The following is a 12,825-nucleotide window of genomic DNA, read 5'->3' as shown; positions in this document are numbered from 1 at the left end:
TCAGTTGGAGGCAAGGAGCAGGTGGTTTGGAGGTCTTGGCCCCAGCTGCCACCCTCCCCTGGGTTTCCATTTCTCTATACCAGCAGGGTGGAAGGGGTCTTTTTCTCACTGTTCTCTCAGTTCTGGCAGGGCACCTAGAGATGGGGCCGATGGGAGAGGAGACAGAAACAGTGGGCGAAAAGAATCCAGCTCAAGTAGGAGAGAAGGAGGGGGGAGGAGCCAGGGCGCTAGGACGGAGGCTCAGTGAGGGAGGGGGCCAGGGTGGCAGTGGGGGCCTCAGAGACAGCGGCCGTGTGTGGCTGGGAGCCCGGGTGCCAGGCTGAGCTGCTGCTCCCAGCTCAGGAGCCCCTGTGCCAGCTGGATTCGGGCGGGTGGGCACGGGCAGGGCTGCCTGCCAGGCACACACAGAGCGCCCTTTGAGGAGGTGGCAGCTGTCAGCCCAGACCCCCCTCTGCTTGCTGTGGCCCTGCCTGCCCCCTCCAACAAGAACTTGCCCAGCACTGCGCTGGGGAAAGCGAGGTACACAATTGCGGAGCCCCCACTCAAGGGGTAAAGCAGGGCAACCCTGCTCAGCTGGAGCAGGGAGGGACCCCAGCTCATCAGTCCTAGAACCAGGACCTGGGAAACATGGCAGGCCTCAACTTCCCCCTTTTTTGCACATCTATTACCCCTCTCATGGCTGGTGGCCACTATTAGGACTCTCCCCAGGACCCTCCAGGAGGAGAAAGACCCAGGCAGCCCCTCTTCTTGGAGATGAAGACTGAAAAGCCTCCAAAACCCCAAAGGATGGTCTGCTAATGGGGGATTTTGAGGTCTGGGGAGCTGGGGGCCAGATCTGGGTCTCTGGGGAAACCCACCTGTCACCTGTCACTGCTCCCTTCCTCTGCTCAGTCACCTTAGGCCTCCTGATACTGCACACTTGGCAGACAGAATAAGCCTGTCCCCCTGGGCACCTGCCCCCACAGGGGCTGGCACTGTCTGTCTGTCCTTCATGTCCCCACCATGAGCCATGCTGCTGCCAGCCAGCATTATGGAACAGGCTCTGTCTTTCTTCTCCAGGTGGTGGGCAGCAGTGTTGACCTCCCCGGACACTGCCCTGGCCCCTGGAACCCTGGTCTAGGCACTCACTCATCCTACCTGGGCAGTAGCAGCCAATTCTCAGGTCTGGCTTTGCCCAAGCAGGGTCCCCAGGGAGCAGAGACAGGCTGTCTGTGATGGGTAGCAGAACAGAGTGGTCAGCCCCCTGGTTCTGCCTTCAGGTAGCTGAGGGGTCTCAGAGCCTCAGTCTAGCATGTTAAATACAACATGGGAACAGCAAGGCGTACCTGGCAGGGGGTGGGGAAATTAGGTCGCACATATATGTGCCCACTGCCTGTCGGTACGGTGTTTGGACACTGTGTCCGATGAGGAACAGCAGAAGAAATCGGGGGTATTTAACCTGGGGAAAGGAAATCTCTGGCCCCAAAGCCTGTCTTCTAGTGTCTGAGGGCTGGCCCCTGGCGTAGGGACGGCCTGGCTGTGGGTGGGCCCATGAGTGGGGGTGACCAGGAGACAGGATCCTTCCTAAAAGCCAGCCCAGCTCTGTCAGGGTGACCTGACAACGAGCCAGGCTGTTCCGGGGGAATCGGGAGCTCCCCGTCCCTGGGGGAGGGGCAGTGGGGAGCGCAGAGTAGGCAGAGGAGCCCTGGGCAGGGCCGCGTGTGGGGTACCTGGGGTCTCTGGCTTTTCAGCGGGGGCAGTGGGAAGGGTTCCTAGGAGCCCTGCTTGACTGACCTGCAATCGCCTTCAGAAGAGAGGCTGGGAGCCCGGCAAGGACCACATGGCAGGCGCCCAGCACCCTGGGCTGGACAAAGTCGGGGGTGGAGGTTCTGGTCTCCAGAACCGGGTGGGCGAACAGGAGATGGTGCGACTCGAGGTGGCCCTTGAAGGATGGGTAACGGGTGGAGACCGAGCCACCTCGCCGCCTCGCCGCGTTGGGCCGACAGAAAAATGCCGGGGTCCAGGGTCCTCGCCTTTAACGCGGCCCCCCGGCGGAGGAGACAGGAGGGGGAGGGGCGGTGCGGGGCGGCGCATGCGCCGCGCGGGCTGGAGCCGCCGGACTGTCCGGCCAGCGGGAGCGCGCAGCAGCCGGCGGGGACCCCCCCGAGAGCGCTGGACCCCGCGCCGGGGGCTCTGAGCTGTGCGGCAGACCGGAGCCCCCAGCCTGCTGGCGCCGCTGCCCGCCAGGGCACTGGGAGCGGCGGCCAAGATGTCCGTGCCGGTGAGTATCGACCGCCGGCCGGGACCCGGGGTCTGCTGCCCCGGCCGGGCCTGCGACCTCGTGCCGCCCGCTGCAGGCCTAATGCCCCAGGGGCTCCCGGGCTGGGAGGCGCCCCACCTGGGCCATCTCGGGCCGGGGATGGGGGCCGATGGGGGCGTCTCCCCCAAGCCGGCCTCTCTGCCCCTGCCTTTCTTTTCATCCTCGCCCTAGAGAGCCGGGTCGGGCTGTGGTCCGTGCTGTTCTCTCGGGGAGCCCCCCAGGAAGGCTGACTTGGCAAGGTCTTTGTTGGCCCTCGGGAAACCCTTGGGACAGCTGGCCCAGGCAGGAGTCAGTGCTGTCCCTCAGGACCCTCTCTCCCACCAGGATGGCCAGGCCTGGTGGGGAGGGGTCTGTGCTGCTCCCTGAAACCCCCTCTCCAGGACGGCTAGGCTGGGTGAGGGAGGGAGGTGGGTGCTGTCACCCAGGAAACCTTACGTGAGGTAGCTGTCCTCCTGTACTCCAAGGATCCCACCAAGATAGCTGGCCCTGGGCCAGTCTGTACCTCTCCCCAGACACCCCTACCCCAGGACAGCTTGGCCAAGTGGGGATCTGTGCCTGTCCCCCAGAACAGCTGATGCACTCACTTTCCCGAGAAGTTTTCCTCGGCCGCTGGATGCCCAGGGTGCAGGGCCCTGGCACCTCCCTCCCTCCTAGCCAGGGGCCTTCTCTTGCCTGACACCCCCTCTGCCTGGCCCAGCAGGCAGGCTTGGGCAGCCCCCAGGCCTGGCTCCACACTTAGACCACAATCTGGAGGCATCTGGGCCCCACCATCTGAGGGTGGCAAGTGATCCTGGCTACCTGCTGTCAGGAGGCCTCAGGTGCAGGCCCCAACCCGCTTTACAGATGGACAGACTGAGGTGGGGGCTGGCACCCTGCATCCTGCTTGGAAGGAGTGCCCTCTGCAGGCTGGAAAGCTGTGGTCTCCAGCCATTGTTTCTCTGCTGAGTTAGGGGCTTTTCCCTCTGACAGGAAGGGGCAATGGGCCAGAAGCCTGTCTGCCTGGTCTTGCTTCTGGGACTGCTCCTCACCTGGGGAATCCGGTCCTTACATTGAAGCAGACAGTTGGGGCTTCCTGGCAGGGCAAGTGGCCTCTTAATTAACCACCATAGAGTGTGGGGAGATTACTGGAGGAGAGATGCTGTGTAAGTGCAAAGCATTGTTATTACGGAATTAAAGATCCCCGCTCCTGCCCGCCTCCAGAAGCGGTAATGCCGAGTTACAGATGAAGAAATTAGGGCTTCCAGGCTGTGCCGATGTGACCCCCGCCCCCCCATCTGTTCTGGTTCAGAGCATAATTGTCTCATCTTTAGAAAGAAAGAAAGAAAACAGAAAATGCCCGTCAAGCCCTTTTTCTCTCCTGCTCTGCTTTCCTGTAAAACTCTGGATCTTTTTTGGCCCAGGGACCTGCCCTGACCCTGTGGGCACTGACCGGAGGTATGCGGTGGACCACCTGGGCCTGCTTGAGGTCCTGTGTCTCCAGGGCAGTAGGGAACAGGGAATGTGACTCAGGTCACATCAGAGCCTGGACAGACCTCAGTTGGGGAGGTCAGCTGTTGATTTGGCTTGGTTGTCCCCAGTCACAGCAGAGATCTGGACATGGAGTCTGAGATGGCACCCAGACCCCTTGGCTTACAGGACTTTGGGCAGCCTTCCTGGGCTCTGCGCCTCAGTAGCCCCATCTGTAACAAGAGAGGAATGGCAGGCGTACCAGGGACTGGGTGTGACTTGGACAGACAGGCACTGCTGTGGAGACCTGCAGCTGAGGTCTGCTCAGTCTGTCCACACCATTGCCAGCTCCAAGTCACTTCCCACCCTCTCTCCTGCAGCCACAGCCCCCGGGGATTCTGCACAGGATCAGCGGGGTTCTCACCCTCTGTCCCCTATGTGGTTGGGCTTTCAGATCACCCTAACTCTCCCCTGAGACCTTGGGCAGCGTGTGAGCTTGCGGGGCTGGGAGGAGAAGTTCATTTCTGGAGCAGCCGTGAAATGTTCAGAAAATTGCTTTCATGTGCTGGTGAGTCGTGAGGCCCCTTGGAGGCTTCCAGGCCGAGCCGCCTGCTCTTGGAACCCAGAATGGTGACTGCCCATGTGGTGCTCACGGACGCATTTGGGTTTTAAGCACACCCATTCATTTGGACAGTCTTTTCCTGGATGGGGCTGACGCAGGCACTTTGGCCCATGGAAATTACAAGATGCTTCAGAATGGAATGGGAGGTGATGGTGGGGAGAGAAGACATTGGGACAGGCTAGGTTGACCCAGGACTGACTTCCCGAGTGTCAGAGCAGGGGGACCCTCCAGAGATCAGGGGTCTGGGGCCCAGAGAGGGGAAGGCACACAGGGTCCTCCTGACTCCCTGCTCAGTGCTCCTTCCTCTACCCTGAGCTGAGGGCAGTGCTCACACAGCACCTGGAGATGCACTTCCTGGCTGTTCTCTGACATCTGCCTTCCTCTTGGGCATGACCATCTGGCGCCCCAGGCCTGTCTCTTCCCTCTGGGCAGGCAGGAAGTGTTTGAAAGGAAAATGGCTGTGCCACCCACCTCCAACCCCTGGTGGGCATTGGCGTGATCAGTGTTTAGGAGTGACAGGATGCTGGCTGCCCCTGGCACTGTCAGGCGAGAGGTCAGCTTCCAGCTTGTAGAGAAGTTCCTTGCTGCCTGTTCCTGCCTCTTGTTTCCTGTCTGTGAAATGGGCACAGTCATTCTAGCCCCCTCCTCTGCTGCTCCTTTATTGAATGAGGGACAGGTCCTTTCAAGGAGTGGAGGATGTGTGTGGAGTGCGTCCTGTGTGCCAGGCGCTGGGCTCAGGGCCTCACAGGCTCAGGGAGGACCTGTGTCTTGCCAGGGTCGCATGGCCACCGAGAGATGGAGCCAGGGTGGGAATGAAGTCTGGCAGGATCCAAAGCCAGAAAGTGAGCATCATCCTGCGTGGCCTCTCTAATTGTGGGGGCTGCGGCCTGTGGAGCTGTCCCCAGAGGCGAAGGCTGCTGAGAGACTGACCCTCTGCTTGTGGCTTTCCAAGCATGAGTTTGTGTAACCCCTTCAGCACCTCTGAGAGATGAGGCAGTGGGAGCGCAGAGAGGCCAGGCAGCTTGCCCAGAGCTGTGTGGCAGGGTGGTCTAGCCCTGCGCCATCCCAGCAGTGGTCGATGGAGATCCGTGGGCCAGGCGTGGCACCTGATTGAACACCCACCAGCAATCCCAGGGCCCCCCTTGTGCCTGGCTCTGTGCCAACCTCCTGTGCTAGGAGAGCTGGGCAGGGAGCTGCAAGGCACTGCCCTGGGCTCACCGCTGGCAGCTGGGGCCTAGTAGAACGGGCTCAAGAGAGGACAGTGGGAAGAGGCCGTGTCCAAGTCCAAAGTCCTCAGTTCAGTCCCCAAAGCACCCGGCACACCCCTCCTGCCACATCCCCTCCTCCTACCAGGCCTTGGCCCTGCCTGGCCCTCCCTCTGCAGGAAGTGACCTCCAGTCACTCCTGCTCACCCTCGAGTGTCAGGCAGAGGGCCCTGCCCCGGGAAGCCTCTGGGAGCCCCCTCTGTGACTGTGCGTTCATTGTTGGGGTCTTTGGTTGCTGGCAGCTCCTCTCCAGATGGCAGGCGTCCTCAGGGTAACCTGGGCTCGCTTGGCTCCTCTCTCTCTGCCATGTTGTCCCAGCTCGCCCTGGCCGCCTGCTGAGGAGGCCGCCCCGGGAGTCCTGAGGGGCCCCTGCAGACCCGTGGCTGTGTCCCTGTGCAGAGAGCATGGCGTCTCAGCTTATGTCCTGGGAGCCTGGTTGGGGGCTGAGTGGGGTTCCCAGAGAGGCTGCATTGGGGTGGGAAGCATGTTTGGTGTGTCCAGGACAGGGGCTCTAGAATGCAGGGTGCTGGCTCCTCTCTACCTCGGTGAGTTACTAAACCTCTCTGAGCCTGTTTCCTTGTCTGTATTAGGGGAATGTTAACAGTACTGAGCTCTTGAGGTTTTGTGAGAACTTGGCAAGGGTACAGAAATCTCTTAGTAAGGTAAGAAATCATAGCAGCCACTGTTGTCGAGGTTGTTATCTTTATCCTGCCCTGCCTGGCTGGTGCAGTGGCCAAGACCCACTCCTGGCTCCTGCACAAGCAGCTTGGGGAGGGGTGGTTAGCCCCCTGCCCCTGTAATTCTCCATGGCCTGCCCAGTCTGCTCCAGAGGCCCTTTCTTTATGGTTGATGTGGCTCCCGCCGAGGCCTGACTGGTAGGATGACCAGCCCCTCCCTGCCCTGGCCTGCCTGCAGGACCCGTGCCCCTCAGCCTTGGACGGGCAGGTACTTGTCCTCACCCCACCAACAGAGTGACCTCTAGGGGGGCCACCAGCTGGCCCCCTGTGCCCCAGCCCAGGTGGACACTCTGCTCGGAGTGCCCCCAGGAGTGGGTACAGAGTTTCAGGCAGTGGAAGCCACTGAGGCAGTGTAGGCCTGTCCTCAGGTGTGGTCTGCAGCAGCCTGGTCAGCAGAGGACAGGCAGGGCCCTCAGCAGAAGGAGAGAACCCCCGAGGTGGGTCCTGGCACCTTAAGGGAGGGGACTCATGCCTGCGCGTGAGGCAGGTGGGCCACAAGGCTGTGAGGGTAGCACCCGCTGAGCCCCTCTTCCCACCGCAGGGCATGAGGCTCCCTATGGTCAGCTGCACCTGCCCTGCTGTCTCCTTCCCTCTCTGTGCGCATCTTCGCCTCCCCAGCCTTTGACTTGGCTTCAGCACAGCTGCTTGCTTTGACTGCATCCTAGTCAATCTCCATTGTTTCTTTGGCTTCCTTCTAGTCGCTGTTTGCTGGGCCATTGTCTCCCTCTCTTCAAGAAAAAGGAGCTGGGGACAGGTTGGGGACCTTGGTAGAGGTGACAGTGGCTGCCCGCTGTGGCGGGAGAGAGGGTCACGAGTATCAGCTCTCAAGTTAAATCCCTTCTCTGAGGGGGATTAGGGGCCGAGGGGGCTTTTCACTAATTTTAATTTATTCTTTAAACCCCACCAAGTTCCAAGAAGGACTGGAAGCAGATTATAGTGAAAGACACAAATAGGCTAGGATGGTCAAAAGAGCCAGAATTGTGCAATGTGTGCGGAAGGTAGGCATACAAGTTTAACTTTAAGCAAAAAGGGTGACACGGTGGGTTTAGGATTACAATACCTATTTTTGGTATTCCTAATGCCATGTATTTTTTTTTTTGTCTGTACTTTATTTTTTCCAGTTGAGACTTTTATTGAGGTGGATTTTACAGATGGTGAAATGGACAGATGTTAGGTGTACAGGTGGGTGAGTTTTGACTAGTGTAGACCCCATGTAACCATCAATCAAATCAAGATAACGAATGTGTCCATCGTCTCAGAAAGTTTGTCAGTGCCCCTTACAGTCAGGGGTTCCTCAGCCCCGATAAGGTGGCCCACATTCTGATTTCTCTTGTCATGGCTTCGTTTCGCCTGTTCTTGACCTTTGCATACTGGAAGCGTATATAGTAGGTACTGTTGGAGGTCTGGCTTCTTTCATTCAGCACAGTGGGTTTGAGATTTTCTTCTACGTGTCGTGTATCAATAGTTCTCCCTTTGTGGCCGTGCTGAGTCGTGTTCCATTTATGAATATGAATGTACGTGCTTATCCATCCTCCTGCTGATGGGTACCTGTCTCTAGTTTTTGTGTGCTGTGTATTTTTAAGTACTGAAACGCTGGCATTGGTGGTGTAATACCCTATTTCAGTGTTTATAACACCTCATCTCCCATCATGTGTGCCTTGAGGCATGCCCAGAGAGTGGTCTGTCCCCCAAATGCTGGACCCCCACCCAAAGTTACATGCTTGTTCAGAAAGCGTGTGACCACACACCTGCCTGTTCACAGCCCTGCCCAGCTGTCTAGGGTGTGAATTCCCTCTTCCTGGGTTGGTGACGAGGTGAAGCGTCTTAGGGTTTTGAGTCACCTGTGTTTCCCTCCACACCCCTGACCACTCTAGAGCTCCTGGTGGGGAGAGGCTGCTAGGCGAACAGGAGGTAGAAGAGCGTGGAGCCTGTCCTGGGAGCTGGCTGCATCCCTCCACCCTCCGGGCTCCAGACAGATCCCTGGCCTCCCCCTCTTTGCCCCGCCCCCCGCCACTGCCAAGACACCCCACCTCGCAGACGCTCCTTGCTGCGTCCCCATCAACTTTGGGAGCCCTCAGCCCCACAGACACCTCATCACTCAAGAAGCTGAGGTGGGTGTGGGGGGTTGCTTGAGAGCCACCCCCTGTGTCCCTAACACCTCTGTCCTCCCTCTTCACGCTGAGGTTGTTGGCAGTTACTGTTATTTTTTTCTTCCTAACGAGCCTTAGCAAAAGATTCACATATCTGCTCAAATGCCACCTCCTCAGAGAGGACCCCCCCAGGCACCTTGTATAAAATAGCCCCTCGCCGTCACTCTGCCATCTGCTTTATTCTCCTTCAGAGCCTGTGTCACCACAGATGTTCCCATGTTTGTCTGTTTGTGGCCTCCCCCCGGCACACACCCTGGAGTGTGAGTTCCCCAGGACATGGACACATTCTCACAGCAATGTCCTAGTACAGCGCCCAGCTGCTGCTCAGTGGGAGGGGCCGAAGGACTCACTGTAATGAGTACAGCGGTAGACCCCAGAGCCAGCCACTCCCCAGCCCTCACGGCCGGCCAGCATTGGCTAGTGGATCTGGAGACACCAGAGATTCATGGAAAGATTTTGCCCCAGAATCTCGGGAGGTTTTATTCCTCTTGTGATTCAGGGGCTCCGAAGCTCAGGGCACCTGAGCAGGGGCTGGGAGAGCAGAGAGGGCTGAGTGGAGGCCACTCATGCAGGGGTGCAGGCCCAAGGGAGTGCCCTAGTGCCTGGCACGTGAGGCTGGTGTGTGCCAGGGAGGTGCTCCATGCAGCCTTTTTTTTCTTGTGGGGGTGGTGAGGAAGATTGGCCCTGAGCTAACATCTGTGCCAATCTCCCTCTATTTTATGTGGGATGCCACCATAGCATGGCTCGAGCAGTGCTAGGTCCACACCCAGGATACGAACCTGCAAACCCCAGGCCACTGAAGCAGAGCAGGCGAACTTAACCACTATACCACTGGGCCAGCCCTTCCAGGCAGCCTTAATGTGCCTACAGTCTCACAGCCTGGGGGTGAGGGTGAGCAGGGCTGCTGCTGGCAGTTACGCTTAAGAAATGTACCACCCGCTTAACAAACGTGGCTCTGAAAGGTACAGTGATGGGCTGAGGGTCCCATGCCAGCTGAAATCATTAACAGTCTCTGCTCCTGTCCTTGTAGGTTAAACCTGGGTGAAGACTTGAGCCTGGGTCCCCAGGGGCAAATGGAGCCTTTCTTTGTAGGCTGGAACAGGCTCCTGTGGGATGCCCCACAGTGTGGTCCAAGGAGGCAGAAAAAGCAGCCCTTTCCCAGTGACTGTGGGGTCTGCCTTTTCTGTATTCTCTCCTTCCTGTACTCTCACTGCACTGCTCCCAGAGCCCCCAAGGTCCCCTTCTGTGACCCCACTGGCCCCCTGGCCTGCTGACCCCAGCTGAGTGGCTGGGCAACTCTTCTGCCCCTCTGTGGGTTTCTGTGGGTGTGGGCACCTGTGCTCCTGTGGAAGGAGGCCTGAGGGGGCAGCAGATGGCATGTGAAGTCGCCCCCCTCCAGCTGCCCTGATATGCTGGGGCTGGTTGCCATGGGGAGAGGTGAGCACAGATGGCTGGCTGGGGCGGGTCTTGACCACACCCTTGTCCCTGCCTGCCCAGGCTGTGAGCCTGAGCTGCCCTGCCACCAGCAGCTATGCTTTCTCTCTGGGGACAGGAACATGTCCTGTGCCCCTCCTTCCCCCTCCTCCCTCTCCCCCAGCTGGGACTGAGCCCCTTTCTTCCCCTTAACCCATTTCCTCTGCCAGCCGGATTCCTCCCCCAGGCAGTGTTGAGAGGCTGCTTTGGGGTGAGGATGCAGGGAGTGGTGTCCCAGTGCCAGCAGGGAGGGCAAAGTGCACCTAGCCTCCAGTCTTCTTATTACACAAATGGGAGGGCTTGGTTGTCAGTCCCACATCTACCTGCCAGCACCCAGAGGGGTCCCCTGCTGGGAGAGGGGTGGTTTTCAGAGAGAGATGGGGAGGTGGAAGAGGGGGATGCAGAAGAGAAAAGGGGGGCTCAGGCTACTGGGGTCAGCACCCTGGGGTGGGGTGAAGAGCCCCTAGGAAGTGCTGGGGCCCAAGGGCCCAGCTAGGCTCACCCCCACTCCAGCCTCATACCTGCTGTGAACAGAGCTGCTCTGAAGCAGGCGCCTCCCTGCAGGTGCTTCTGCTGCTTTTTAATTTTCAAATTAGAAAAGCCATTAAAAGAATTAGGAGAGTGTGCTGCTCTGGTCCTTGACAGAGCTAGAGGGAGGAGGGGAGGCTGCGGGAAGGTGGGGGGCACTGGATGTGCTGGGATCCAGGCCTGAATCTGGGGAGTTGGTCCCCTCTGCCCACACACCCTCCCTTATCCCTCGGCTATGTCCCTGCACCTGGTGGCTCGGTGCCCACACCTGTGGCCCTGGTCCTGCCCTTGCACCCAGGTCTCCTGGGGGGACGTTGAAGGGATGGCAGGTTCAGGACTGGAGCCTCCCTGCCCTGGAGGAGGTGACTGGGAGGGATTTGGCTCCAGGCTGTGTGGCCCGCCCACCTCCCCACAGTCAGAGTCACCACTGTAATGACGAAAGAACTGCCCCGCTGGTCACTCCACCTTCAGGGAGCAGGGGAGGATGGGAAAGCTCTTTATGGCTGACGGCTCCAAGACCTGCCCTAAGAGTACACACTCTACTCTGGGGTCACCTGAGTGCTTTTCCATGGGGACACGCCTCAGTAGCTGAGGGGTGGGTAGGTTATGGTTGTAGCTCTGCCAGTTCCTGGTGGTGTGATCCGGGCAAGGCATGCCCCTCTCTGAGCCTCTGGGTAGTGGTAGTTCTGCCCTGGTCCCCATGGCTGCAGTGAGAACTGACTGACATCAGGTGTGGGAGTGTCTGGCCTGTGTGTGACAGCGGTTCTTGATGCAGCCAGGCTCACCTCTTCCCCAGGCCATCCACACAGTCCCCACACCCTTGCCCAGGCGGGGTTGACTCCAGCTTGCAGGCGGGTTGGGTTTTAAGCTTGCCAGTGTGAGTGGCCAGCCCAGGGGGAAGGCGTCAACTCCTCATGGCCCTCCAGATACATCATTTCTTCCTGTCCCTGGGGCTGGCAGCACTCACCTCCGGCCTCAGGAAATCCTTTCCTGCTGCCGCTCCCAGCTCCCAGCTCCCAGACCGGCTGGCCATCAGCTGACACATCCAGCCATGCTCTTGTGCAGCTGGGAAAGCCAAGGCTTTAGGAGGGGGAAGGGGCTGCTTGCAGGCACACTGCGCAAGCCATTTTAGCCCGCTATTTTCACATTGTCATAAACACGTTCTTGCATGATTTTGGTCTTTGAAAGTGCCCTCTTAATAGCTGCACAATGCTTCTTTGAGAGGCTGTGGTTTGCCTAACCAGTCTCCTATAGCTGGGCATTTGGGTTATGCACCCCACTTTTGCTGTTGTAAATGCTGCAGTAGACATTGTTGGGCCTGAAGCGAGAATACTTTTTCGTGCAGTGGGTCTGACCTGAAGCATTAGGCTCAAAAAGCCCAGAGAGTGGGAGCCAGCTCCCAAGCTCTTCTTCCCACTTAGGGTCTGGGCTCAGCAGCAGCCTTCGCCCCACTGCACGCTGTACGGACACATGAGAACCAGTGTTCCCGGGCGCTGGGCCTGCCATGTTCCCTGCACAGACAGCTCCTCCAGGCCTGAGGGGAGGGGTTGGTGAATGCCCCTCCAGCCGGTGAGCTCATCCTCAGCCTGGCTGGAGTTGCCAGGCCGCTCCTGGGGGTGACTGACTGTGGTCTGGGAGAGTGCTGGCACCTTGGCAGCGCTCCTGCAGCTCCGTCCTGCAACTCCTTCTCCAGGCTCATCCTCTCCTTCCTATCTGCGCATTCCCCAGCACCCGTTTGGGGTTGAACCCCCACTCACACACTGAGGTTCTGGGCCCCAGTTCTGAACTCAGCTGTGTTTGCCTGTGCTTGGGTCTCAACTGCCTGTCCTTTGGTGTCTCTGGGTGTAGTAGGGTCTTTGGCTTTCCAAGCCTGGTGCACCTGCCCTTGACTCCTTCCTGGCCTGTCCTGAAGGTGCACAGGGCAGTCTGGGTGGACTGTGGTCTGGCATCTCCACTGTCCCTTCCCTGGCCGCCTGCTCTGTCCCTTCTGTGGCTGGGAGTCTGTGGGATGAGGTGAGGGGCTGTAAACTGGTTCTCAACCTCTTCATCTGTAAAATGGGGCTAATCAGGAAGCCTGTTTTGCAGGATGGCTATGGTCATGAAATGAGCACAGGGTGCTGCTCCCTCAGCCTGCCCAGTGGGCACCCCTCCCACATCCACCCCCCCCCCCACCGGGTGGCGTTCCTCTCCCCCTCCAACTACCCCCCCTTCCAGCACAGTGGGGCACAGATCCTGAGGCCTTGATTACAAAGCGGAAATGCCATTCTGGGAGGCACAGGCTTGGGGGGGAAGGGAGTTTAAGTGG

The 12,825-nt window shown here is 59.1% G+C and overlaps 1 protein-coding gene across 2 annotated transcripts in view; it reads left to right on the top strand.

The window, feature by feature from the left end:
• The first annotated feature begins 2,056 nt into the window (after positions 1–2,056).
• BCAR1 (BCAR1 scaffold protein, Cas family member) overlaps positions 2,057–12,825 on the top strand; it is a 39,979-nt gene continuing 29,210 nt past the window's right edge. Inside the window, exons 1-2 of one of the 2 annotated variants that reach the window (XM_070613892.1) lie at positions 2,057–2,260; positions 4,200–4,313. Coding sequence is in view for 1 of the 2 variants with exons in the window: in XM_070613891.1 (XP_070469992.1) it covers positions 2,249–2,260 (12 nt within the window). In the remaining variant the exon portion in view is untranslated. The remainder of the gene's footprint in view (positions 2,261–4,199; positions 4,314–12,825) is intronic. The other variant, XM_070613891.1, reaches the window with a different exon arrangement.

The sequence above is a fragment of the Equus przewalskii genome, chromosome 3 (assembly GCF_037783145.1).
Source record: "Equus przewalskii isolate Varuska chromosome 3, EquPr2, whole genome shotgun sequence".
NCBI classification, from domain to species: domain Eukaryota; kingdom Metazoa; phylum Chordata; class Mammalia; order Perissodactyla; family Equidae; genus Equus; species Equus przewalskii.
Note: the sequence above shows the minus strand (reverse complement) of the source record. Positions and strands in the feature narration are given on the sequence as shown.